A 24,465-nucleotide genomic window follows, 5' to 3' on the forward strand; every position below is an offset into this window, starting at 1 on the left:
AGCCCTGCATAGTGTCTTCACCCTGTTTGGTTTCCCCAGTTATGTCCACAGCGACAGGGGCTCGTCGTTCATGAGCGACGAACTGCTTCAGTACCTGCTCAGTAAGGGCATCACCTCGAGCAGGACTACCAGTTATAACCCCAGGGGAAACGGGCAGGTGGAGAGGGAGGACGCGACGGTCTGGAAGACCGTCCTACTGACCCTGCGGTCCAGGAATCTCCCAGTTTCTCACTGGCAGGAGGTCCTCCCCGATGCGCTCCACTCTATTAGGACCCTCCTTTGCACAGCCACAAACAAGACTCCTCATGACCGCTTGTTTGTTTTCCCTCGGGGAGCTACCTCAGGGGCCTCGCTTCCGCCCTGGCTGATGACACCGGGTCCAGTCCTCCTCCGAAAACACGTTCGGAGCCATAAGACCGACCTCCTGGTAGAGAGGGTCCAGCTCCTGCACTCCAACCCACACTATGCGTACGTCGAACACCCCGATGGCCGGCAAGATACCGTCTCCCTCCGGGACCTGGCGCCCGCAGGCTCCAACACCACTTCCACTGCAGCATCCCCCACACTATGTCCCGTCCAACCTCCCATGTTCAGCGCCCCCACCCCTATATGGTTCCCACGCTCCCTCCCACCCACCGCACCGGTCCACAGGAATGAAGCTCCGGAAGAGCCACTCCCAGAGTCCATGCCTGTGCCCTCTCCGGACCCACTTTCACAGCCACCCGAAGCGGCTGCAACACCAGTGCTTCGGCGGTCGCAACATACGATCCGGGCACCGGACCGACTGAATCTATGAGCCCGTCACCCCCGCTGGACTTCATTTTTAAACGGGGGTGAGTGTGGTGAATGTATAATTACTGATAATTCACCAGTGCACTGTATTATGTTATGTTATGTTATTAACCCTGTGGGCTCCACCTATGGGCCATTGTGTGGCTTCACCCACAGGGGGATATGTTGGGGCATGTACGGGCTCCGCCCATGGCTCGACCCCTTTAGAGGAAGTATAAGAGCAGCTGACCTGCGGGGCCGCCTTCAGTATTGTACCGGTCGCAGTCAGGCTCAGGTCCAAACTGATTAAAACCACGGTTTACTTCTCCACGTGTCTTCGAGTGAATTGATGGTCGCATAAGTTGGTGTTCACCATGAGGCCATTTTCGTATTGCAGACTGCAAATTGATATATATCGGACCTTATTACATTTTAAGTTTGTAAATTGATAGGCACGATTGGACAAATGATACATGGACAAGAGATTGAGAATTTAAGAACCTAATTGCAGACATCAAAGCTGGGAGTTTCAATTCTGGGTCGGGAACCTGGCTGCTCTTTCAGTTCCAGGTCCTGACCCCGCAGGTGTTCCGGAACCTTTAAAGGGCCAGTGTTCCGGAATCTTTAAAGGGCCAGGCCAATTAATGGGGAGGGAGCGGGCTCACTGTCCACTCGGGGATGATAGCAGGCCCTCCAACACTCAGCAATCCAAGGTTGGAGCTGCTGATTGGAAGACGGGGAGAAAGAGAAAGAGAGAGCGTGCGAGGGACTAGTTTTTTTTTGAAGAAAGGCCACAGCTGACTGACCATGATCCTGGAGGGGAATCCCCAATCATTCCAATGGGACAATATGTGGCCGCAGCTGTGGCCAGGTGGCTACTTCAGGTTCCAGGGCAGGGGAAGACGGAAGGGGGTGCACCAGGAATTTTATGAAACGGTCTGCAGGTGGGGGAACCAAATCCTGGTGCTTATGCTGATGATTTTGATAATTCTACGAGATTTAGTGTCAATGGTTTTTAGTCCAGAAATTTGATAAATGAGCTCATCCAGGTTAGTCAAAAAACAGCTGTGAATAGTCAATAAGGATATTTCCTTCTCAAAGTAGGGAGATCTGCAAGAAGCTGCTGTTTAATAAACCCTTCAGAAATGTATCGAATGTTATAGAAATAACTCTGTTCCTTTCTCACACGAAGAAAGCTTCCGTAGCAGCTTGCTGGCTGACAAACACAGCGAAGGCCTGTTGTCTCTGCCAAGGACATGTCTCTAACACAAGCCCTGAAACAAGTAATTCCTCAACCTAATAAAACTGGGATAGTGGGAAATTTGGCCAGTTGGATAACGAACTGGCTAACCGATAGAAGTCAGAGAGTGGTGGTGGATGGCAAATATTCAGCCTGGATCCCAGTTACCAGTGGCGTACCGCAGGGATCAGTTCTGGGTCCTCTGCTGTTTGTGATTTTCATTAATGACTTGGATGAGGGAGTTGAAGGGTGGGTCAGTAAATTTGCAGACGATACGAAGATTGGTGGAGTTGTGGATAGTAAGGAGGGCTGTTGTCGGCTGCAAAGAGACATAGATAGGATGCAGAGCTGGGCTGAGAAGTGGCAGATGGAGTTTAACCCTGAAAAGTGTGAGGTTGTCCATTTTGGAAGGACAAATATGAATGCGGAATACAGGGTTAACGGTAGAGTTCTTGGCAATGTGGAGGAGCAGAGAGATCTTGGGGTCTATGTTCATACATCTTTGAAAGTTGCCACTCAAGTGGATAGAGCTGTGAAGAAGGCCTATGGTGTGCTCGCGTTCATTAACAGAGGGATTGAATTTAAGAGCCGTGAGGTGATGATGCAGCTGTACAAAACTTTGGTAAGGCCACATTTGGAGTACTGTGTACAGTTCTGGTCGCCTCATTTTAGGAAGGATGTGGAAGCTTTGGAAAAGGTGCAAAGAAGATTTACCAGGATGTTGCCTGGAATGGAGAGTAGGTCTTACGAGGAAAGGTTGAGGGTGCTAGGCCTTTTCTCATTAGAACGGAGAAGGATGAGGGGCGACTTGATAGAGGTTTATAAGATGATCAGGGGAATAGATAGAGTAGACAGTCAGAGACTTTTTCCCCGGGTGGAACAAACCATTACAAGGGGACATAAATTTAAGGTGAAAGGTGGAAGATATAGGAGGGATATCAGAGGTAGGTTCTTTACCCAGAGAGTAGTGGGGGCATGGAATGCACTGCCTGTGGAAGTAGTTGAGTCGGAAACATTAGGGACCTTCAAGCAGCTATTGGATAGGTACATGGATTACGGTTAAATGATAGTGTAGATTTATTTGTTCTCAAGGGCAGCACGGTAGCATTGTGGATAGCACAATTGCTTCACAGCTCCAGGGTCCCAGGTTCGATTCCGGCTTGGGTCACTGACTGTGCGGAGTCTGCACGTCCTCCCCGTGTCTGCGTGGGTTTCCTCCGGGTGCTCCGGTTTCCTCCCACAATCCAAAGATGTGCAGGTTAGGTGAATTGGCCAATGATAAATTGCCCTTAATGTCCAAATTGCCCTTGGTGTTGGGTGGGGGTGTTGGGTTTGGGTGGGGTGCTCTTTCCAGGGGCCGGTGCGGACTCGGGGGGCCGGGTGGCCTCCTTCTGCACTGTAAATTCAATGATAATCTATGATTAATCTAGGACAAAGGTTCGGCACAACATCGTGGGCCGAAGGGCCTGTTCTGTGCTGTATTTTCTATGTTTCTATGTTCTATGTTCTATGAAAGTCATGACCCATACCTAAACAAAGTGTCTCAGTAAAGGTTAAGTAGGTTCTGGAGAGAGAGGGAAAGAGGGAGGGAAAGAGGGAGGGAAAGAGGGAGGGAAAGAGGGAGGGAAAGAGGGAGGGAAAGAGGGAGGGAAAGAGGGAGGGAAAGAGGGAGGGAACCCCCCCCCCTCCCCCTCCCCTCTTCAGACAGAAAAAATAATTTGGAAGTGATCCATGTTGGCTTCAGTCTAACACCGACACTTGAGGGCAGAAGAGACTGACACCTCCAGATACGGCTAATGTAACTCAGGTTAGAGCAGTGATGGGCAACCTAAGCTACTTGAGTGGGCCGCATGAGTGGCCCTCGTTCATCCCAGTGGGCCGCAAGGTTGTTTTCAGGCTTGTTCACTAACCATGACGCCACGAATAAAATTAAATACATTTAATACACGCCGAATATTTGATAACGAGTTGTAGGAAATGCTTAATCATTTACATATTAATGGAACGATCAACTTAAAATGGTAAAAACAAAATAAATAATTACACTTTGGAAGCAGAGAGAGCGCACTGCTCTCACGGTCCATGTTGCGAGCAGTCAGCACGCAGCTCACTTCACTTAGCTCTTGCTTTATGTGCGTGTCACTTCAGTCACACCGGTAGGAACCACGTGGACGGAATTTGCGGAATGAGGCAGTCCTGTGCCTGGGCAATGGCCAACAAAATGTCTTGTGGGCCGTACCCGGAGCCCAGATGGGCCGAACGTGGTCTCCAGGCTGCAGGTTCGAATCCATCGAATCCCTACAGTGCAGAAGGAGGCTATTTGGCCCATCGAGTCTGCAGCGACCCTCTGAAAGAGCACTCTACCTAGGCCCACTCCCCCACCCTATCCTCATATCCCCACCGAACCAGCACATCTTTGGACATTAAGGGGCAATTTAGCACGGCCAATCCACCTAACCTGCACATCTTTGGAATGCGGGAGGAAGTGGGAGCACCCGGAGGAAACACACACAGACACGGGGGAACGTGCAGACTTCGCACAGTCACCTAAGGCCGGAATTGAACCTGGGTCCCTGGCACTATGAGTCAGCAGTGTTTTTTTATATATAAATTTAGAGTACCCAAGTATTTTTTTCCAATTAAGGGGAAATTTAGCGGGGCCAATCCACCTAACTTGCACATCTTTGGGTTGTGGGGGTGAAAACCACGCATGCACGGGAAGAAGTTGCAAACTCCAGTGACCCAGGGCCGGGATTCGAACTCGGGTCCTCAGCACCGTAGGCAGCAATGCTAACCCACTGTGCCACGTGCTGCCCTATGAGTCAGCAGAGTTAACCACTGTGCCTCAATGCCCACCATTGGGTTAGACAATAGTCACAAAACTCGCAATGTCAATGTCAATCCAGGTTAGATTGTTTCAGCCATTTTTGTCAGAAGCAACTTGAGATTTAGGCTGGTGGATACAGATTCAACAGCAGCCTTCAAATGGGAATTAGATAAATATCTGAGGAGAAGAAAAAGTGCACAGATGTGAGGAAAGAGGGGGGAACTTGGACTCAGTGGATAGCTCTTCCAAATCGCATAGAATTTACAGTGCAGAAGGAGGCCATTCGGCCCATCGAGTCTGCACCAGCTCTTGGAACGAGCACCCTACCCAAGGTCAACACCTCCACCCTAACCCCATAACCCAGTAGCCCCACCCAACACTAAGGGCAATTTTTGGACACTAAGGGCAATTTATCACGGCCGATCCACCTAACCTGCACATCTTTGGACTGTGGGAGGAAACCGGAGCACCCGGAGGAAACCCACGCACACACGGGGAGGACGTACAGACTCCGCACAGACAGTGACCCACACCGGAATCGAACCTGGGATCCTGGAGCTGTGAAGCAATTGTGCTATCCACAATGCTACCGTGCTGCAAATACTTGATGCAGACTTGATGGGCCGAATGGCGTTGGTGAAAGGGCTTTGATAAAGGGTCATCTGGACTAGAAACGTTAGCTCTTTTCTCTCCTTACAGATGCTGCCAGACCTGCTGAGATTTCCCAGCATTTTCTCCTTTGGCCTCATTCGGTATGTCTATGATTGCATATTTAAGGAAGAAAAAAAGGGAAAGAAAACTTTTATTTGCACAGTTCCTTTCAAAATCTGAGGATATCCAGAAGTGGTGGAAACCAGTGGCATACTTTTAAAGTGTATTATTGTTTCTACGGGAAAAATAAACAGAGCAGCCAATTTACATACAGCAACGTATTCATGACCAGGTAATCCATTTGAACGATATCGGTTGAGGGGTAAATATTGATCTGGCAAATGTGATGTGGGACCCGAAGATGCCAGCAAGGTTGGGTCCTCAGAGAGATAGAGGGTGCCCAGATCTCAGAATAACCCTGCAGCCCTCACTTCTCGCAGGCAAAGACCCCCTCCCCCACAATTATAGGCACGGGTTCCCCTCCCTCCCCCCTTATCACCAGCACCAGCTTCGTGCCAGTTGAGCAACGCTAATTGCCCATTCGGGTCCAGCCACTTCAGCCCCCCACTCCCTTGGCATTGCCAACCAGCCAACTTGGCAGTCAACCTGGGTTAGCACTGCCAAGGTTCCAGTGCCCACCATGTCACCGACCATCCGGAGGTTACAATGGCCTCAGAGACCCCCAGCATGGTCACCCGTTTGTGGAGGCCAGTAGTGATGCGGCTTCACGCTGCGCCGGCGGGTGGGAGAATTGCGGGAGCTAGTCGAATTCATCTCAAAACAGGTGCCGCAGATTGAAATATACTAATCTGGATTGCGCCCAGCGAGTGCATGAAACAGATCGTGGCAGCAGGAGCGGGCCGGGACCACCGGAAACGGTTTGTCGCCCGACGCAAATCCCGTTTCGTGTCTCCCCTGGAATTCCCCCGACAAACGGGATTTGAGCCGGGCACAATGCGGTCAGAGAATCGCCTCCAGGGGAATGAGTAACAATCCATGAAGTGAGTAGCGCTGGTTCACACATATAGCAAACTTGTGTTTTAATGCTGTTTGGCTCCAGTAGCTGTTGCCGGTTCAATAATTGCAGGTTGGTGTTTCAGAGGCCGGGATTACAGGCAATGGGAACATACTAAACCGGGGCAGATGCATGAAGGGTAGAAAATACTCTGCTTACGTTAGTTCCTGAATACTGCTGCGCGGTTATGGCAAGGCCTGGCCTCCCTGCCCAAAAAGTGAAAGAAAACTGCAACGATATACAAATCTAAACCTTGGCTTAAACACATCACCTAAGATATGAGGTGAGTGGCCATTTGGTACATTTTGGTTTAACTTGAAGCAGGAACATTGGCTGAGAAGCTAGAAGATTTCTTTTTTCTTTGAGCAGTATTGTGGGATCTTCAGACCATAAAGTAGATTGGGTGGGGTGGGGTTACAGGAATGTGGCGACTAGGGGCTTTTCACAGTAACTTCATGGCAGTGTTAATGTAAGCCTACTTGTGACACTAATAAAGATCATTATTATTACTGAGACATGAATTGAATGCTTTAACAATTAATGTCGCCATTTTATATGACACAGAAGCTGAAAAGGGTTAAGAAATTTTAAGAAAGGTTTTATATTTACTTTTCAAGTTTCCAACCAGTCTACTCAAAAACAGACGAGTTACATTCAGTCTTCACAGTGATGGGAATGTGTTACAGTGGACATCTCTGTCAATAGCTGAACGCAGGGCTATCCACACAGTGCCGTTATGCTTGAGCCGACTGTTGGGAGTTGCATGGCAGTCGTTTGGGTTGACTTTCCTCAGCCCTCACTTGCCTTACAAGCCACAGCCCAGCACTCTTGTCTCTACGTCACAGGGTTGTGGGTTGAAGTTCCATTTCAGGACAAGAGCACATAATCTCAAGCGGCACTTCAGTGTAGTACTGTGGGAGTGTTACATTTTCTGAAGTGCCGTCTTTCTGAAGACGTTAAACTGAGCCCTCTTAGGAATTGCTACAGTGCAGAACAAGGCTTTTCGGCCCATCAAATCTGCACCAACTTTCCGAAAGAGCATTCCACCCAGGCACACTCCCCTGCTCTAACACCGTAACCCCAGCTAAGCTTGGGCACTAAGGGGCAATCTCACACAGCCAACCCACCTAACCTACACATCATGGATCTGTGGGTGGAAACCCGTGCAGACATGAGGAGAATGTGCAAACTCCACACAGAGGTTGGAATCAAACTCGGGTCCCTGGCGCTGTGAGGCAGCAGTGCTAACCACAGTGCTGTCCTGCTCTCTCAGGTGGATGGCCTTTAAAACAGAGATGAGGAGGAATTTCTTCAGCCAGAGGGTGGTGAATCTGTGAAACTCTTTGCCGCAGAAGGTTGTGGAGGCCACATCACGGAGTGTCTTTAAGACAGAGATAGATAGGTTCTAGATTAATAAGGGGATCAGGGGTTATGGGGATACGGCAGGAGAATGGGGATGAGAAAATATCAGCCATGATTAAATGGCGGAGCAGACGCGATGGGCCGAGTGGCCTAATTCTGCTCTTATGTCTTTAGGTCTTATGGCATCATTCGAAGAGCAAGGGTTCACATCGGACATTCTCTCGCAATACAACACCCAAATCAGGCGAGCTGGTCGTTCCTTCATTTTGTTGCTTGTGGGACTGAGCTATGTGCACTTTGCTGACAAAAAATAACAGCGATTGTACTGCAGGAAGTAATGAAATGTCCGTGATGCAATTTGGGAGGCCCCTGGAAGGTGAGAAAGTGCTATCCAAATTCAAGTTCTTCCCACCTGTGATCACAATGTTACCACAGCGCAAGGACGCAGCTTTAAAATACGGGGCCTCCCACGGAAGACGGAGACGAGCAGAAATGTTTTTCTCCGAGGGTGGTGAATCTTTGCAACTCTCTTCCCGAGAGCGCGGTGGGGGCAGGGTCGATAAATATTTTTATGGCAGAGGTAGATGAATTATTGACTGCTAAGTCAAAAGTTATCGGGGGTAGGCAAAATGTGGAGTTGAGGCCACAATCAGATCAGTCATGACCTTAATGAATGGCGGAGTAGGCTCGAGGGGCAGAATGATCTACTCCTCCTCCTGATTTCTATGTTCGTATGTATCATTCCTTAATATAACAATGGCGGCTGCACTGACCCAGATGACATGCAACCCAGAATTCCCTCTGTCTAGGCCTCCAAAGTAGCAGTTTCATGATGTGCACTCACATTCACCCTCGTTAGTGTTTGACAGTCCAACCTTATTGCACTTATCATCAAGGGAAAAGACAAACGCAGTAATAACTATGTCAAAATATTCTTGTTCAAGTGCAGAGTGACATTTTTCTTCCAAGTGTTGCCCTCTTTGTAACCCCACACAAATCTGAGATCAGCTGGGGTTTTTTTTTATTAAAGGAGATCTAAACTTGAAGAGGAAAATTTACAAGTACCCTTAGTACTTACATCTGGAATGAAGCCGATCTCATTGAGATGGTTACTCAGCTCTGGGTCATGGAAAGCAATCATCTGGGAAAACACTGTCAGATACTCTGTAACAAGGAGAAAATTTATTAATCACGTCACTGAAAAAAAAGCATCTGACGAAAGACAGAGAACCTTGAATAATACCGATTGTTTTCATAACCGGTCATACGGAGAGAACTATGATCACACAGACACGGGACATCCAGCCAGGGTGTCCAGGGAGGCCACACAAAGAGTACCTAAAGTGATTCATCCAGCAAGGATCTTCTTCTAATCATAATAATCACTTGTCACAAGCAGGCTTCAATGAAGTTACTGTGAAAAGCCCCTAGTCGCCACATTCCGACACCTGTTCGGGCAGGCCGGTACAGGAATTGAACCCACGCTGCTGCCTTGTTCTGCATTACAAGCCAGCTATTTAGCCCAGTGTGCTAAACTAGCCCCTCAACAGCTCCAACCTGAAAAGACCATAGGATTTGGATTTTGTTTATTGTCACATGTACCGAAGTACAGTGAAAAGTATTTATCTGCGAGCAGCTCAACTGATCATTAAGTACATGGAAAGAAAAGAAATACATAATAGGCAACACAAGATACACAACGTAACTATATAAACACCGGCATCGGGTGAAGCAGACAGGGTGTAGTGTTAATGAGGTCAGTCCATAAGAGGGTCGTTTAGGAGTCTAGTAACAGCGGGGAAGAAGCTGTTTTTGAGTCTGTTCGTGCGTGTTCTCAGACTTTTGTATCTCCTGCCCGATGGAAGATGTTGAAGAGTAAGCTGGGTGGGAGGTGTCGTTGATAATGCTGCCCGCTTTCCCCAGGCAGCGGGAGGTGTAGATGGAGTCAATGGATGGGAGGCAGGTTTGTGTGATGGACTGGGCTGTGATCACGACTCTCTGAAGTTTCTTGCGGTCTTGGGCCGAGCAGTTGCCATACCAGGCTGTGATGCAGCCTGATAGGATGCTTTCTATGGTGCATCTGTAAAAGTTGGTCAGAGTTAATGTGGACATGGCAAAATTCCTTAGTTTCCTGAGGAAGTGTAGGCGCTGTTGTGCTTTCTTGGTGGTAGCGTCGACGTAGGTGGACCAGGACAGATGAGACATCGTCACAGCTTTATGGCACACTAATGGCACTCTTTGCGGCACGCAAATGCCAGAGTGTGCGTGGGGGAAGACATCAGCAGCGAATTCATTTGATTTGTGGGATAAACGCCCTGCAGTTTGGACAGTGCACTGAGAAACCTTCGCACTAATGAAGGTCGGAACTTTCGAAAAGACCCGAGCTGCATCTGTGTGCCAGTTTTTACGCAGCGCAGATCTAAAGGAACGATCTGTGCACCGACTCACTATTTCTGAACTCTAATACGGCAGCTTCAAGGAGGTGCGGCAAGTGGAGGGAACGGAAGAGATTTGCCGTTAAAGCAGGAAGCTTTAGTTACGAGGAGAGAAGTGAAACAGGGGCCTTCGCCGTTTGAGTGGAAAAGGCAGAAAGGAAATTGGATTAAAATGATGAAGGATTTTAATAAGCTAACAAGGTAAATAATGCTATTTTCATCAGTAAATTTAAACAGCACAATTTTAAAGATCATCTTCAAAAAGAATGAAGGAAGATATTAGGAAAATTATAATAGCTTTAAGGGACATTTGAAAAAGAAAAACATTTAGAATGTTATTGGGAAAGCACTGGGGGGAATGGGATTCAGCTCCACATTCCTTGTGATATTATCTTATACATCACATTTTTAAATTCCAATCTGCTCAGTGCAATACGGGCACAAAACTGAAAGGGACCCATTTTGCTTCTGATCTCAATTCCATTCTGCGATCTCATCAGGTTGTGCTGTATCTGATGCTCCAGCGCATATTTACTTTATCAACATTCATGCAATACAAAGAGTGCACAAAGCAGATATTCCTTTCCCGATAGCTCTGATGCCAACGTCTCTGCAGGATAATCTCTGCACTGATGTGAAGCTACAGCAGACGTCGAGGACAAAGCTGACTGAAAAATCACAGATTCTTCAGCGATAGACCCAGCCTCGAGAGGTTGCTTTATGCAAATCGAACAAACATGCAGTCACTCGGGGTCTGGTAGACTAGTAGTTCAGTCACTGGACTACTCATCCAGAATGTTTAATCAACAAGCACACGCAAGTTCAAATCTTATGTGCAATTTCCAAGATTCTAGAATTCCCTGGATTCTCGAATGGTCCCACAGATTGAAACGTAGCAAATAGATCCCCGCCAATCAAGAGAAAGACAAAAGGCAACTTATAGGCCAGCTCGCCTGACGTCAGTAGTAAGGAATCTACCAATAAGGACCTGATAACCGGCCACTTAGGAAATCATACAATGACTGGGCTGTGTAAGCACGGATTTATGACGAATCTGCTTTTTTTTGAGGTTCGTAACTGGAAGGGCGGATAAGGGGGAACCAGCGTTTTTGCATATTCAGCATGCATTCAATGAGGGGTTATTATATAAAATCTCAGCTCATTAGAATGGGGATTAGAAAGAGTTAGGGATTGGTAGCAGGCAGAAAACAGAGTAGGAAAAAACAATCCCAATTTTGGATTGGCAGGTCACATCGAGTCGGGTACTGCAAGGAGCTGTGCTTTGCCCCCAGCTATTTACCATCTATATTAATGACTTGGATGAGAGGGCAGAATGTAACGCATCCAGGCTTGCTGACAAATTAGATGGAAGAGTGAGCTGTGAGGAGGACACAAAGAAGCTGCAAAAGGATACAGACAAGTTAAGTGAAGAGGCAAGAATGTGGAACATAAAATGGCGGAGTGTGAAGTTATCCATTTCAGTAGGTAAAATAAAAAAGCGGGTTACTTTTTAAATGGTGAAAGATGGGGAAATGTTGGTTTTCAGAGACCTGGGTACCTTGTATATGAACCACAGAACATTAACATAGAGGTACAGCAAGCGACTCGGAAAACAAATGGCATGTAAGCCTTATTAAGGGATTAGAAGTATAAGAGTAAAAAATAGGCTGAATACAATTGTATGTGAATTGATGAAAACACACCTCAAGTCCTGTGTACAGTTTTGGCCTCCTGATCTAAGGAAGGATTTGCATGCCTCAAAAGGAGCACAAGAAGGTTCACTAGACCAGGGTGAGGGTTTTTTCCGATTAGGAGAGATTGAGTAGAGGAGGCCTATATTGCCTAGAGTTTAGAAGAACGAGAAGTGATTTCATTGGGTCAGGTAAAATTCTTAATGGTTTCGCAGGGTGACTGGGAAATCAAGAACTAGGGGTTACAGTCTCAGAACAAGGAGTTGGCCATTTAGGACTGAGGTGAGGAAATAGCTCTTTACTCAAAGGGCTCATCAATTCTTCCACCTGCCTGCGAATGCTCAGTTGATGTGACTTTACGATCCCAGTTGGATGGGACGGTCTCAAAAATGGAACCCTGGCTCAAAAGACCGTAACTTTAACATAAGATGTGGAGGAACAGAGTCACAGGGACGTTACTTTTTCTTATTTAAATTTTTTTTTTTTTTTAAATATTTTTTTTGAAGAATAAAGGTTATGGTGTTCGGGCCGGAAAGTGGAGCTGAGTCCACAAAAGATCAGCCATGATCTCATTGAATGGAGGAGCAGGCTCGAGGGGCCAGATGGCCTACTCCTGCTCCTAGTTCTTATGTTCTTACTTAGTTTTAACAAGAAAAGAAATATTCATTAAACATGAAAACATTGGATTTTGGTACAATAGGTCTTTATTCCCCCTTATTTAACAATTACACGCAGGTTTTAGGATTAACATGGATTAAAAAGTCTCTCTTAAGCTACAATGGTCTCATTAACACAAAATCTCTTTTAAGCACACATGACGACTGTGGTTGTGTTTGTGGATTTATCCTCAGAATCATCCCCCCCCCCCCCCCAGGGGATTATCACATAAGAGTTTCCAAGCTCCACTCCCAAAAAGACACTTTTAAAATCTTCTCATGACAATGCCTTCCCTTTGTAGTTCGTACTCTGAAACCCAGACCAGCTTTTCCAAATGACACTTGTAAACAAAACCTCCGCTCCACTTTTAAATTTGAATCCAGTCCAGGATTTCACACCAACCTCTTTTGGATTTCTTTGTCTTGACTGCTGTGCAAACTGTTCACAATTGCTTTAACTCTCGATTCCCAGACTATTAAAACAGCATCAGACTTTTGTTTTACCTCTGAAGGCTGCCACCCCCTTTAAATCTGGTTCCTACATTGTCTCTAACTCAGAACACTTGGTTTACTCTTCCTTGAATTCATCTGAACAATTTCTTGGTCTCTGTTCACTTAGCTCCAGACTTCTTGGACTCTTCTCGTCATTTCTCTAGTTTCCATAACTAGCTGCTCTTCAGATCTCTGCAATTGTTTTTTTTTTTTAAAATCAACATTTTATTAAGGTATTTCTGGTTTTAGAACAGTAACAATGTACATACAATTATAAACATAGTGCAAAAACCGTCTTCCTCACTCACAGGTCCCACCTTTTCTAACACCCGACACTACACTAAATTACCCCCCCCCCCTTCTCCTGACAGTTAATTTTCCCGAAAGAAGTCAACAAACGGCTGCCACCTCCGGGCGAACCCTAACATTGACCATCTCAAGGAGAACTGGATTTTCTCCAGACAGAGAAAGCTAGCCATGTCAGTTAGCCAGGTCTCCGGGTTCGGCGGCTTTGAGTCCCCCCCAAGCTAATAATATCCGTTGCACTTGTTGTCTTAATCATCATTCCATGGTATGGCTTTTCTTCTAACAAAGCGGAGATGTTCCTTCTCTAGCCTTCTAAAGTAACTGCTTTTATCAGAGTTATGAGACTGCTTTCTCTCTCACTCTCTATCTCCAACTGCAATCAAATTAGCTTCCCTACCGTACAAGGTTCTAGTGGCTAAGCAACCCGCACATGCTTATAACTTCTACTTATTCTTCATGCCGTAGCCCTCTCTAAACAATAGAAACACAGCTGGAACTTAACCATCTCCCATATATACAAACACCTTTGTCCAGCATGAATCTAACTATTGGTTTTACCCTTTCAGACACAGAAACATTAAATTAAACCCACTTAAAACATTGCCTTATTTCTAATGTTTACCATTACAAATATAAATCCCTTAAAACTAAGTTTGTTTTCCTAACAGTGAATATTTAAAAGAGAGACCAATAGGTTTTTGGATATCAAAGGAATTGAATGATATGGGAACTGTTATTTACTGTATGCTTCGTCTGGCTTGCCGTACCTTGCAAGCTAGTGCATTTGGAGATCGCAGGATCCATGTTTTCTTCTCAGTTTGACTGCTGCAGCAATAAAATACAGTTGCAGTGTTAATCACCTCCTGTATCAACTTGTGTACTGTTTGATTTTGAAGGTGCCAGGACAAAGAACATAACAGGAGCAGTGGCTGAGGTAGAAGATCTGCCATGATATTAATGAATGGTAGAGCAGGCTTGAAGGGTTCCTATTTCTTGAGTGTGCTGACCTTGTCGTAGACGGCCACATTTGAGAATGAATAATGGGAAAAAAAAACAAAAACAGGAAAGGTAAGGTTCTGCTAATCCATCAGGCCCTCCTGTTGTGGTATGGTGTAACTTCCATTCTCCATCTCCTCTCCCCAACAAATCCTACCCATTCACTCGATCCTGTGGAAAAGGCAAAATGAACAAAAAATGATCCTCAAAGGAAAACAAGCTCCAGACAATGGCTGACGTGGAGCCTACATTCTGGATGTATAGTTTGGTTGTACTTGGGAACCTGGAAGCCTTGGCTCGGAGGCAACATTCCTGCCTTCGGGTTTACAGCTCACCGTTTCAAGTCCCACTCGAGTACAGAATCTCGGTCGGCACTCCAGTGCAGCAACGAGGGTGCCCCACACCATCAGCTGTCCTGTCTTTCTGATGAGATGTTAATCCGAGGCTCCGCCCGCTCTCCTGAATTGACGTGCAAGATTCAATTTCATTATTTTGAAGAGGAAGAGATTTTTTCTGATGTCATTGCCAATATTTAACTCCCAACTAACAAGGACAATGTAGAGCTGTTTCATGGCTGTGCACAAATTGGTGATCGCCTTTCCAATGTCACATCAGTTCAATGAAGGTTCACTCAACTGATTTTGATTTGCTTTATATCTATTGCCACATGTACCGAGGTACAGTGAAAAGCATTGCTCTGCGCACAGTCCAAACAGATTGTTCCATCCATGAAAAACATAGGACATACAATAGGTACACAATTTAAATACATTGAAGCGTAGTGTAGCGCTACTCAGGAGAGATGACATGTGGAGAGATTAGTTCAGTCCATTAGAGGATCATTCAGGAGTCAGTTAACAGTGGGGAAGAAGCTGTTTTTGAATCCGATTGTGCATGTTCTCAGACCTTTGTATCTGCCCGATGGAAGAGGTTGGAAGAGAGAATGACTCGGGAGGGAGGGGTCTTTGATTATGCTTCTTAAGCAGCGGGAGGTGTAGACAGAGTCAATGGATGGGAGGTGGGTTCACGTGATGGACTGGGCTGTGTTCATGACTCTCTGTAATTTCTTACGGTCTTGGGCAGAGCAATTGCCATACTAAGCTGTGATGCAGCCAGATAGGATGATTTGTATGGTGTATATGTAAAAAAAAAAGAGTCAATGTGGACGTGCCAAATTTCCTTAGTTTCCTGGGAAAGTATGGGTGCTGTTGTGCTTTCTTGCTCGTAGCATCAACATGGGTGGACCAGGACAGATTGCTGGTGATGTGCAAACCTAAGAATTTGAAGGTGTCAAGCATCTTCACATTAGCACCATTGATGCAGACAGGGGTGTGTACAATATTCGCTCCTTAGTTTTGCTGACATTGAGGGATATTGTTGTCGTTACACCATGCCACTAGGTTCTCCATCTCCGTCCTGTACTCTGACTCACTGCTGTTTGCGATCTGACCCACTACCAAGCTGTGGTGCAGCCCATGGTTGTGTCATGAGCAAATGTACAGATGGAGTTGGAGCCAAATGTTGCCACACAGTCGTGTGTATTTAGGGAGCATAGTAGGGGGCTATGTACGCAGTCTTCCAAGGCCCAGTATCGAGGACTATCGTGGAGGAGGTGTTATTGTTTATCTTTACTGGTGGTGGTCTATGGGTCAGGATGTTGAGGATCCAGTTGCAGAGGGAGGAGCCAAGTCTACGGTTTTGGACTTTTGATACAAGCTTGTCTGGGGTTGTGGTGCTGTAGGCAGAGCTGTAGTCAATGAATGGGAGTCTGACGTAGGAGTCCTGTTTGTTGAGATGCTCCAGGGATGAGTGTAGGGCCAGGGAGATAGCGTCTGCTGTGGACCGGTTTTGGTGGTATACAAATTGCAGTGGATCAAGGCATTCTGGGAGTATAGAAACAGAGAAAAAATAGGAGCAGGTGGAAGCCATTTGTCATTTCAATCCCTCTCCGCCATTCATTATGATCATGGGTGATCAACGAATTCAATAGCCTAATCCCGCTTTCCACCATATCCTTTGATCCCCTTCACCCTAAGTGCTATATCTAACTGCTTCTTGAAATCATACAATGTTTTGGACTCAGCTACTTCCTGTGATAATGAATCCCACAGGCTCACCACTCTCTGGGGGAAGACATTTCCCCTCATCTCTGTCCTAAATGGTCTACCCATATCCTCAGACTGTGACCCCTGGTTCTGGACCCCCCCCCAATCGGGAACATCCTTCCTGCATCTACTCTGTCCAGTCCGAATTTTATAGGTACCTATGAGATTGCCCCTCATTCTTCTGAACTCCAGCGAATACAATCCTAACCAATTCAATTTCGCCTCAGGCCTCAGTCCCTCCATCCCATGATTCAGTCTGGTGAACCTTCACTGCACTCCCTCTGTGGCAAGAACATCCTTCCTCACATAAGAAGAAAACAGCACACAATGTTCCAGGTGTGGCCTCACCAAGGTCCTGTATAATTGCAGCAAGACGTCTCTGCTGCTGTACTTGAATATATGGAGTTCATGTGTTTCTTGACTGACCCCTGGGATGGGATATGTCTGATGATGAGATTGTGCAGACTACCCCGATATTCCGCAGAGTTTTGAAGGAAATGAGAGAGGATCTCAGAAATAAAATTGTTAAGGTGTTTGACAGGGTTGTCAATCATTTATCCCAGAGAGCTTTGAATGCTCAGTATTCAAAACTGAGATCAATAGATTTTTTTAGATACTAAGGGAATAGTAAGTGAGGCTGAAGATCACTCATGAACTTCAAAAGTATTTCATTGGCTATAAAGTGCTCCGGGACCATTCGAAGGTCACGCAAGGCATTATATGAAGACAAGTATATTCTTTTAACTCTTTTGATGCTTGCAGCAAATTCACAACCTCTACATGAGCTGGAAACTTACCTTAGAGTCCAACAACTCTCTAGTGGAAAAGAGACAACTGATAACTAACCTAATTCAATGTTTTTTACAACTTTGATTCCCTGGACCTTGCTCACCTATCTAGTTCAATCTGATAGTGTAGTGTGAATAACCGTCAATGCAAACGTTAGCAGTAAAATGGGAACAGGCGGAAACCATTCAGCCCTTAGTTCCTGTTCTGCCATTCAATTAGATTATGGCTGTTCTGTACTTGAACTCCTCTACGTGCCTGGGTTCCAAAACCTTTATTTCCCAAACCGAACAAAAATAAATCAATCTCGCTTTTGAAATAGTCCATTGATGAGGGCGGCACGGTGGCACAGTGGTTAGCACTGCTGCCTCACGGTGCCGAGGACCCGGGTTCGATCTCAGCCCCGGGTCACGGCCTGTGTGGAGTTCGCACATTTCTCCAAGTGTCTGCCGGGGTCTCACCCCCACAACCCAAAGATGAGCAGGGTAGGTGGATTGGCCATGCTAAATTGCCCCTTAGTTGGAAAAAAAGAATTGGGTACTCTAAATTTAAGAAGAAAAAAAAGAAATAGTCAATTGATCAAGTTTGAACAGCTTTTTTCGGTGGGGGAGGGGGGGGGGGGGCACAGAATTCCAGGTTTCCACCAATTCTTTGTGAAACTGACTGGGATGAGGCAGCCTATCCCAGCAAAAGAAAACGTCAAAATCATCCTTGGTTGGAACAGGTTGAACACTATTTGACACGACATCCCACAGTACAGGAAATGGGGGGAAAAAGTCACTCTGGCGCAAAGAACAGGAGCAAAGTATCAGCAGATTCAAGGAATGCTGTCTCTATACTGAATGGTAAATGCTGCCATTCCACCTGCGATGAGGTGAAAGTTTTGTCTCTTTGTGACGAGTCCGAATTGACAGAGTCAAGATGCATAACTAGCAGCTGAAAAATTTAATCGCTATAAATACAGGAGCTTTTCTTTAAAAAAAGTCGAATTGGAGAATCGGAATTGGAACAAGCAATGCTAAAAAAAACGCTGGATAATCATAAATCTTTACTCAGAAAAGTAAACTCACTTTGAAACCCATTTAGGTGGATATTTCCAACCAGACGTTGGTTGGTTCGAGGGAATACTAAGGAGACAACCAGTATAACAGAGCAAGGGTTCATTGGTAACAAACAAAGATACATTATACACAGGCACAGAGTAACTAAACACCACTCTCTAGCTTCAGGGTCCACTCTGCCCAGGACTCTGCCCGGGTCACCGTTCCCAGGACCCCGCTCCCAGGTCCCCATGATCGACCCCGCGTCGGTGACAGGAACTACGAAGGTTTGCTCCTTAAAGGGGCTACGCTACCACACATACTTTGCAATTTTCCTGGGAAAAAAATGTATATTGGTTCATGTGTTCCGTCCCAGTTTGATTACTGCTTGCCGTCACTGACTAATATGCTGAAAAAGCAATAGTATAATTGGCCTGGATCTAGTGGTCAGTGGTTAACGAACACGTGGAAGCATGAAAGCAACAGCACGTCGCTTCAGCCAATCAGACTAAATAACCTGCACTGAAACGCACAGTCATAGCCAGGATGTGCAAACTTGAAAACTTAATTCAACATTAAATTATCAAGGTGCAAAAGAAATGTGGGTTTAAGGAAGAGAAGAGACAGAGAAAAGCAAAGTTTGTCATCGTTCATTTAAAAAAATCTCCCATATTTATCATAGAATTCACAGAATTTACAGTGCAGAAGGAGGCCATTTGGCCCATCGAGTCTGCACCGGCTCCTGGAAAGAGCACCCCACCCAAGCCCACACTCCGAAATGAAAAATGAAAATCGCTTAGTGTCACAAGTAGGCTTCAAATGAAGATACTGTGAAAAGCCCCTAGTCGCCACATTCCGGCGCCTGTTCGGGGAGGCTGATACGGGCTCACCCCATCCCCATAACCCAGTAACCCCACCTAACACGAAGGGCAATTTTGGACACGAAGGGCAATTTTGGACACTAAGGGCAATTTTGGACACTAAGGGCAATTTTGGACACTAAGGGCAATTTTAGCATGGCCAATCCACCTAACCTGCACATCTTTGGACTGTGGGAGGAAACCGGAGCACCCGGAGGAAACCCACGCACACACGGGGAGAATGTGCAGACTCGGCACAGACAGTGACCCAAGCCGGGAATCGAACCTGGGACCCTGGAGCTGTGAAGCAATTGTGCTATCCACTATGCTACCGTGCTGCCGGAAGGAATGAGGATCTACACAAGAAAAGCTACATTTTCAGCCAAAAGACGCTAATTGGCAGGAATGAAGACTTATCATGCTGCTAAAGTGCCACTAATGCCTGAATGTAGCAGCTCTAATATTTTGTGGCGTGTTTATTGGGTAAGTACAGCAACTTCATGCCATTGCACGGATGTGAAATCTGAATCTATTGGCGGAAGTTTGGTGCAGGAAGGCTTATGAAAGAGGTCAAATTGGTTAGCAGAAGTGATGAGAATGAACTTGGGATAAAGCATGAGAGTGTGAGGTGGGATAGAGTGGCGAGAGCCGGAGATGAGATGAGAAGAGCAGGCAGTGAAACCAACATCAGAGAAAATGGCTGTCATGATGAGCATGAATAAACTGTGCGAGTAAAAACTATTCTGTTTCCCCTAAACAAAATCTGTCTGCCTAATTATAATTCGGGCTGTCAAAAAACAAACAAATAGAAAAGACTTGAGATAGGACACGCTGTGTGTCAAGCCTGCGATATAAAAACATAAGAACTAGGAGCAGGAGTAGGCCATCTGGCCCCTCGAGCCTGCTCCGCCATTCAATGAGATCATGGCTGATCTTTTGTGGACTCAGCTCCACTTTCCGGCCTGAACACCATAACCCTTAATCCCTTTATTCTTCAAAAAACTATCTATCTTTATCTTAAAAACATTTAATGAAGGAGCCTCTACTGCTTCACTGGGCAAGGAATTCCATAGATTCACAACCCTTTGGGTGAAGAAGTTCCTCCTAAACTCAGTCCTAAATCTACTTCCCCTTATTTTGAGGCTATGCCCCCTAGTTCTGCTTTCACCCGCCAGTGGAAACAACCTGCCCGCATCTATCCCATCTATTCCCTTCATAGTTTTATATGTTTCTATAAGATCCCCCCTCATCCTTCTAAATTCCAACGAGGACAGTCCCAGTCTATCAACCTCTCCTTGTAATCCAACACCTTCAGCTCTGGGATTAACCAAGTGAATCTCTTCTGCACACCCTCCAGTGCCAGTACGTCCTTTCTCAAGTAAGGAGACCAAAACTGAACACAATACTCCAGGTGTGGCCTCACTAACACCTCATACAATTGCAGCATAACCTCCCGAGTCTTAAACTCCATCCCTCTGGCAATGAAGTCAGTCCATAAGAGGGTCATTTAGGAGTCTGGTGACAGTGGGGAAGAAGCTGTTTTTGAGTATGTTCGTGCGTGTTCTCAGACTTCTGTATCTCCTTCCCGATGGAAGAAGTTGGAAGAGTGAGTAAGCCGGGTGGGAGGGATCTTTGATTATACTGCCCGCTTTCCCCAGGCAGCGGGAGGTGTAGATGGAGTCAATGGATGGGAGGCAGGTTCGTGTGATGGACTGGGCGGTGTTCACGACTCTCTGAAGTTTCTTGCGGTCCTGGGCCGAGCAGTTGCCATACCAGGCTGTGATGCAGCCTGATAGAATGCTTTCTATGGTGCATCTGTAAAAGTTGGTAAGAGTCAATGTGGACGTGCCGAATTTCCTTAGTTTCCTGAGGAAGTATAGGCGCTGTTGTGCTTTCTTGGTATGTAGCGTCGACGTGGGTGGACCAGGACAGATTTTGGGAGATGTGCACCCATGTGAAGACCGACCCAAAAAGCCTGTTCAGTTCCTCAGCCATTTCCTCATCTCCCATTATTAAATCTCCCTTCTCATCCTCTAAAGGACCAATATTTACCTTAGCCACTCTTTTTTGTTTTATATATTTGTAGAAACCTTTACTATCTGTTTTTATATTCTGAGCAAGTTTACTCTCAATCTATCTTACTCCTCTTTATAGCTTTTTTAGTAGCTTTCTGTTGCCCCCTAAAGATTTCCCAGTCCTCTAGTCTCCCACTAATCTTTGCTACTTTGTATGCTTTTTCCTTCAATTTGATACTCTCCCTTATTTCCTTAGATATCCAGTCGATTTTCCCTCTTTCTACCGTCCTTCCTTTTTGTTGGTATAAACCTTTGCTGAGCACTGTGAAAAATCGCTTGGAAGGTTCCCCACTGTTCCTGATATGTGGGAGCTTGAATACAGTGAGACAGTACTGTATTCGCAGGCTATGTCTCGGCTTTGAGTCACTCCAGTTCGGAGTCAATGAGCTGAAGTGCAAGTTCATTCTGGGACATAAGGGGAGGAGTTTTGGGATAATTTTGACCAAAACACAGTCGCACGGGCAGAGGGAAAAAACAGTTCCATTAAGTGTGACAAGAAGGGAGTCGGGCAGCGGTATCTTAGGAGAGGTTGAAAAGGAGATCCTGCAGACACTGGTCCAGTGTGCCACATATAATTTACTCGCTATCTGTGAGACACGGAGAAAAACAAAGGGGGGGAGGGGAGGGAGTGGGGGGGGGCGGGGATACAGCCACCATCCCTACCAATGCACCGTGGCTCAGAAGCCTGTCCGAGCTGGTGGCGGTCTAAAAGAGCAGAATGGAAGTGTGGCAGTGTTAGAGAATTAAATAATCAGCAGATGGAAAATATCCCGCTGGATTAGGAAAATCCCATGTTTATTTCTAAAGGGATAGAATTGAAAAGCTGAGAAGGTAAGCTAAAACTGTATTGAATCTTGGTTAGAACCATACTATGACCAGTTCTGGTCTTCTTATTATATAAAAGGAATAGAGGTACTGCTAAGGGTTCAAAATAGTTCTGTTGTCTTCATTTCAAATCCAGGAGGTTATACCTATCAGGAAAGGGTGAGTAAGCTGGAGCTCTTTCTCTTGAAAGAGAAGGGATGACCTGATAAATGCCTTTAAAATTATGAAAGGTTTTTCTTCAGTAGGCAAAGGGATAGTGTTTCCGCTTGTGGGGAAGAGCAAAACTGCAGGCCACCAATGTAACAATCAGCAAGAAATCTAACAGGGAACTTTATCCAGAAAGTGAGGAGAATATGGATCTTGCTGCCACAGGGAGTATTTAAGGTAGATGCATTGAACAGGAAGCTAGCTAAACATACGAGGGAGAAGGGCATGCTAATGAACTGGACGAGGAAGGATGGGAGGAGGTTCAGGTGAAGTATAAATGCCAGTCGGGATGTGCTGCGTGCTCTATGTAATTCTTGATTTCCGCGTTTAACTTCACATGTACAGACACAAGAAGTGGCTGTCCCATCATAAAATCTGGGCCAATATCCCCTCCAATAAAAACTACCAACAATTAGTAAACTAAATTAGCAAACTAAATTTGCCAAGAAACTGCCTCCAGCATGGAGATTTGCATGTGCCCAATTACAGAGACTTGCAATCAGGTTATCTGTTTATTGAATGGTCAACTGCAACAAAGATTTGAAAATCAACTAAGTAACATGCAACATATCACACGAACCAATAAATAACAAGGAAACGTCACAGTTCCATAGAGGTACCAACACAAAGCTGTATCAGCTCATTTACACAAAAAACAAACAACACAAGACATATGTTATCATGTCCAGAACTTTGTCGTAGAAATGATCTGTCCATCAATGTGTATCAGTGCCATTGTCCGTCCAGGAGCCACAGCTATGCTGACCCTTCCACACAAACCAACCTGACCGGGACCAAATCCTGGCATCCACATATTCCACTGGCACTCAAGTTGCAATTGAACATCCTTGACTTCCAATGTGTTCAGCCTGTGGTGAGGTGCCAGTTATATGCAGCACTCAACACACCAGCAACAAAGTCATCAGCAATTTGCGAAAGCATTTCAATGGCAACACAGGTGGCCCATTTGGAACAATGTCACGCATCAGGTCCCGCAGCGTCTTCTTGTTCAAACCAGATTACCTTCTGGACTCACAGGACCCCCTGAGCCCGGTGATCCAGGACCCAGGTATTATAGAACATTTTTTCCTTATTTCCTGCTATAGAAAAGGAAGGAAACAGCAACAGCAGCCTCCAGGCATCGGCAGCCACCAGCAGGAGCAAGCAGCAAAGACAACCTGCAGCTGGTAAGTACTCTTAATCAGGTTATCTGAGGCCTGGGCCCAGTCCTTTAATCTGTGCTCCTGTTGATTGAGACCCGGCCCTGGGAGAGGGGCCTTCATTCACAGTTCACTTTAGGAAAGGTGTTTGCGGGATTGGGGAGCTAAGAAGGAGGTTTAAGATGAAGATTTAATTAATGTAGCACATCGAAGAGACAAGCGTGAGAAAATGATCTTTGGAAAATGGCTTTTCCAGCGTAGCCTTAATTCCTTGAACATATAAAATAATTGATCTTAGGAAATGTAACACAAGGGCTTGATAAAACATTAAGACATCAAGAAAAGATTTCAACTGAAATACGATACCTATCAAGGTATGGTTAACTGCAATAACTGAATATTATATGTACCCACAAGCTTCAATGATAGCTATTTTTACAAAACCTTGATTTCAGTAGAAAGCACACTAAACCATTGAACTGATGTGTGGCTGAATTGCAGGCTGAGAGTATTAATCAAAGAAGAAATCAGTATTCAAGGTATTTCAAACATTAGTACGGAATACAATATTTAAAAGGGCCGGCAGAATGGATGCGAGTTGCGACACATGACATGAAAGTTGAAATCCTTTCCAAAAAAAAATCCACAGCACCCAGACAGCCGACTTGAGCAGTCCCTAAAGCTCTTTAGGAATCAAGCTCGGGCCTGACAAAACCCCATCATTCCATCTCCACGCCCCATACAAAAATGTCACCAGTCAACTAATTATGGAGCAGTAGCTGCAGCGCCAACAGATCTGCAAGGGAAAACGTCCTAGCACATCACATTTCCAGCCTATCACTGAATATATTCGATGCTCCAGCTATTGCAACCTGAGCAGGTAGATCGAGCATAGCAGAGGCATGTGTGACGTCATGCAGAGTTAGGATTACAGTTTTGTTTTGGAACAGCAAAAGAACGAGGAG

The 24,465-nt window shown here is 45.8% G+C and overlaps 1 protein-coding gene across 2 annotated transcripts in view; it reads right to left on the minus strand.

The window, feature by feature from the left end:
• tbck (TBC1 domain containing kinase) overlaps positions 1-24,465 on the minus strand; it is a 277,268-nt gene that overhangs the window by 158,405 nt on the left and 94,398 nt on the right. For both annotated transcript variants that reach the window (XM_072495371.1, XM_072495370.1), the window contains one exon: positions 8,945-9,030. In XM_072495371.1, the coding sequence (XP_072351472.1) occupies positions 8,945-9,030 (86 nt within the window). The remainder of the gene's footprint in view (positions 1-8,944; positions 9,031-24,465) is intronic.

Source organism: Scyliorhinus torazame, chromosome 3 (assembly GCF_047496885.1).
Source record: "Scyliorhinus torazame isolate Kashiwa2021f chromosome 3, sScyTor2.1, whole genome shotgun sequence".
Taxonomy (NCBI): domain Eukaryota; kingdom Metazoa; phylum Chordata; class Chondrichthyes; order Carcharhiniformes; family Scyliorhinidae; genus Scyliorhinus; species Scyliorhinus torazame.